General features: G+C 38.9%; 1 protein-coding gene across 1 annotated transcript; it reads right to left on the bottom strand.

Annotated features, from left to right (window-relative positions):
- Positions 1-694: 694 nt before the first annotated feature.
- LOC124885762 lies at positions 695-2,449 on the bottom strand. The gene is made up of 2 exons (XM_047394013.1): positions 2,147-2,449; positions 695-931 (listed from the first exon to the last, which is right to left on the bottom strand). Exons 1-2 carry the CDS (start codon positions 2,447-2,449, stop codon positions 695-697), a joined length of 540 nt encoding a protein of 179 aa, XP_047249969.1.
- Positions 2,450-4,312: the final 1,863 nt, after the last annotated feature.

Raw genomic sequence — 4,312 nt, 5'->3', positions numbered from 1 at the left:
CTCCTCGCAATGATCTCTCCTATGTTTCAACCGAGTTTAGCCATAAGACATGTAACCAGTATTGCTCTACCATCTCTAATAATGTTATCTCCCTCAGTAGGCATCAAATGGGTGCGCACTAAACCTCACCAGAACCTTGACTCTGGGGTAAAGGAGACCATGAAAATCCTTCTATTTGAGTTGGTCAGCCATTCAGGTTTTCTTTAGCTATGAGAGTGGCTAACCAAGACCGTTGATTTGGACGATGCTTCAACCGAGCGTAAAATACAGGTGAAGTGGCCTGAGGAGTGAATTTGGGGACATGAAGAAATCTGTTGATTATTGTTTCTAATAGATCCACCATCACTCCTCGTACTAGAATTTTATCCAACAAAGGTTGATCCGCTGATTTCTCCTTCTTTGAATATGTTCTCCAGGCGAGCCTGATAGTTTGTATAGAAATCCTGAACTAGTGTAGGGAAAAACAAGCTCCCTCCTTTCGTGATCCATCCCAAGTCATAATCTGAGAATTTCTACTCCACTTTGTGGTATTTGCTCAACCCAGTTGTGATGATATTTTTCCTTCAAATATTATCCTTTTAATGGTTATTCTTTTACTTTTGAGAAGCCCATCATAGAAGATTTTCTGTACCTTGGGAATTTGTCACCTAGCACTATCTCAAACCCTGGGGTTCTTGCATTTAATCCAAATTCCCTAAATCGGAGATTCTTTACCATTCTGTTGCTCAACAGAAGGGGACTCAGATAATGGTCCCTCAGATTCAGGTTGCTCAAAATCAGCATGCTCTGACTCAGGTTGCTCAGAATCCGTACTATCAGGTTGTGTTGTTGGATCAGTATCACCTTCTTCACTCTCCTTCTCTTTAATTGGTGGAGGTGGCAAAGGCACTTTTAGGATTTTCTTTTTCCTTTGTTTCCTGAGCAGTGGCTCCTTCTCCACTTAATTGGATCCCTCATCAAAGAGTCTTCGAGGTACACTCTCCTTGATTACTTTCTTTGTAGGTTTGGTTCTCTTTCCTTTGGGTTCCATTATAATACTTGTAGCAAAATAAATCAATCATTTAGCACTCATGATCATACAACTCAAGAAGTTCAGTCATTATAATTCTACATCCCTCAAAAGAGGTTCACAATTATATCAGAGCAAAGTTGTGATGACATATTCTGATAAGTCATCACAAATGTGATAACTTATCAAGCATATCATCAGCCTTAAATAGAACAGGCCTATTTTTCCCAGCTTGCGATGACATAGTTTGCTAAGCTGTCACATGCGTGATAACTTATCAAACATGTCATCAGCTCATAATACAACCTCCAGCTCAGTTTTAGTCTTGATTATGAAACCATTTTGTTTTTAGAATTGCATAGATTTGTGTTCTTGAGCTAAGTCCTGGGTTCTTTCGCACAATACAGCGCTATAAATCCTCAATGTCATTTTTCACACAATGGCAAGTTATGCATTCCTTAATCCCTTTGAAACTAAGATTCAAATTAGTTATATCACATACCAAATGAAGAGAAGAGTTAAGTTTTAAGCATACCTGATGAACAACTTTCAATTGGTTACTCGAGTAAAGAAGCGTTTGTAGATGAAAGAGGGTCCTTGATTTGTTTGAATTCAAACCTACTCTCACAAGAAAGGATATGTTTCTTGTTTTACTTGGAAATATTTTTGAAAAAAGAAGGTAATAAACTATCTATGGAAGGAAATAATACTTAAAGGTAAGAAAAAGGTGTTAATGGGAAGGTGAAAAGGTTGACTGGGCGGGTTGGATCCTTTTTTAATTCTGGGCATAAATTTCACCTTGCAGCTTATCAAATGTCTGATAAGTCATCGATATGTCATCATCTCAAGGCATTATGTTGCCTTATTTTGAATTATCTGATGCATTCTCTGTCGGCTTATCATAGGTATGATAGCCCATCACAAATATTGTTAGCCTTAACAGAATATGCCTTAACTATCTTGAGCTGGCTACATAAGCTTCACCTTCTTTGTACTACAATCTAAGTACAAAAATAAAAACACTTTGCTTGAAAACATAAAAAATTTGGGTTGCCTTATAATAGCGCCTGATTTAGTGTCGCAGCACAACTCGGTTATCTTGACAACTCAAACTTTGCCACAATAGCCTAATGATACCTCTCTACCATCTACATAGAATACATCCCCGATTGAGAAAACACTCATCTCATTTTGCTGTGTCATGGGTGAGTGAATTGCAAATTTTGCTTCTTTCTCATTGATCCTGAACTTCAGCTTATTTAGGTCTATGTCTACTATAACTCTCCCAGTCGCGAGGAATGGTCTACCTAAAAAAATGGGTACTTTAAAGTCCATATCATAGTCAAGGACTACAAAATCAACATAAAATATAAAGTCGGCCACCTCTACCAATACATCATATAGTATTCCTATTGGCCGCTTTACAAACCTATCCGCCATAACCAGCCTCATGTTTGTCAGGGTCGAATATCCCAAACCCAGCTTTCTATAAATGGCTAGTGACATCAGATTTATGCTCCCCCCCAGATCACATAGGGCCTTAGCAATATCGAGAGGCCCAATTGTACATAGAATAGTGAATGCTCCAGGGTCGGCCTTCTTCAGCACTAAAGATCATGTAGAAATGACACTGCAATAGTGGAGATTGTCCACTGGTTCATAGATTACTGGCCTTTTCTTTGTCAACAGATCCTTCATAAACTTTGGATATCCTGGCACTTGCTCTAGTGCCTCAACCAATGGCACATTCACTTTCAATTGCTTGAGCATTCCCATGAACTTGTTGAATTTTGCATCATTAAGTTTTTTGTTCAATCATTGAGGAAAGGGAGGTGATGGTTTTGGAATAGTGGTAACCACTACCTCCTTATCCTTCTCTTTTCCTTTATTTAGAGCATCATCAGAACCATCTTGCTTCTCAGACTCCACCGGACATTCTTCCTTGGGTTCATTCTCTGCTTTAATCATATCTTCAATCAAACTTTTGCCCATAAAAGGGCCAGGTAATATATTAATAATTCTAGTGGTAATTTCCATACATGAGCCATCATTCTGCAGATTCTGGAGCATATCATAAGATAATGTTCCACTCTTCCTCTAGTTCAGCATTATGGAGAGTTGGCTTATTTGTTGTTCCATCTATTTAATAGCAGTGGAGTGCAAGTTTACCAACTGACTAATAGAGGATAGATCAGACTTCATAGCAGTCACCCCTAAGTTGGTAGCCTCTACTCCCTCTAATAATTTAGCCATCATGTCCTCCATGGACATCTTTTTAGAACTTATTATAGCAGCCTCACGATTTCTAAGAGGTACATATAGCCAGCTCCTATCATTATTGCTCCTCCAATTTCCTTACTCCTGATTCTTATATACACCTTTGTCTTAGTAAGTAAAACCTTGATTTCCTAGGCTATCAACTCAGAAATCCCCCTGATTGTTTACATAGTTTGCCTCCTCTTCTTCGTCAGAATCCACTTTGCCCCGTGATCCCACATCCTTCACTTTCTCAGTTTTACATGATTGTAAATGTTGGGTTAGTAAGTCCATCTGTGTTTTTAGGTGAGCCATGTCTTGATCATGCTCCTCATCTTGTCTGCATTTTTCTGCAATCATACCCATAAAAGCAGTGTGGCTTGCTACCACAGAGTCTCTGGTATGCCATGATAGACAATGTTTGTTTATTCTCTCTAGCATTTCGGAAGCCTTTGGGAATGTAAGATCAACAAATGTACCACCAGCAGCATTATCTACAAATGGTTTTGTCACAGAGTTACGAGCCCTATATCGAGTCTCTATCAAGTGTATATCCATCATATTTTGGTTCGAACACTGCATCAACTTCTTTTTTAATCTCTCCTAGGTTTCATACAAGGCTTTAGTTAGGAGCTATCTAAAGTTACTGATGTCATCCCTCAATTGTACAGTCCTAGAAGTTGGAAAGAACCTTTCTAGGAAAGCTCCTTTCAACTGTGTCCAGTTAGTGATAGAATCGGGTGTCAGCTCATTAAGCCACAATGTTGCCTCCCTAGATAGAGACATAGAATAATTTCAAACGGATAGCATTCTGACCCACTCTTGGTTTACCAAAATATTTATAAATGGTAACAAAGTTCACCAGATGCAAGTTCGGATCATCCCCAGGAAGCCACCAAACAACCCCTTCAAATTAAGGAGTTGAATCATAGTAATCGTAATGTTGAATTTATCCCCAGGTGATAACAGTGGAGGAATAATTTCAGCAGTTGCACCTACTTCATCCACTCCATCATCATCATCATTGAGGTCATACTGGACCGGCTG

The sequence above is a fragment of the Capsicum annuum genome, chromosome 7, assembly GCF_002878395.1.
Source record: "Capsicum annuum cultivar UCD-10X-F1 chromosome 7, UCD10Xv1.1, whole genome shotgun sequence".
Lineage (NCBI taxonomy): Eukaryota > Viridiplantae > Streptophyta > Magnoliopsida > Solanales > Solanaceae > Capsicum > Capsicum annuum.
The sequence above is the reverse complement of the archived record's forward strand: the minus strand, read 5'-3'. Positions and strand labels throughout refer to the sequence as shown.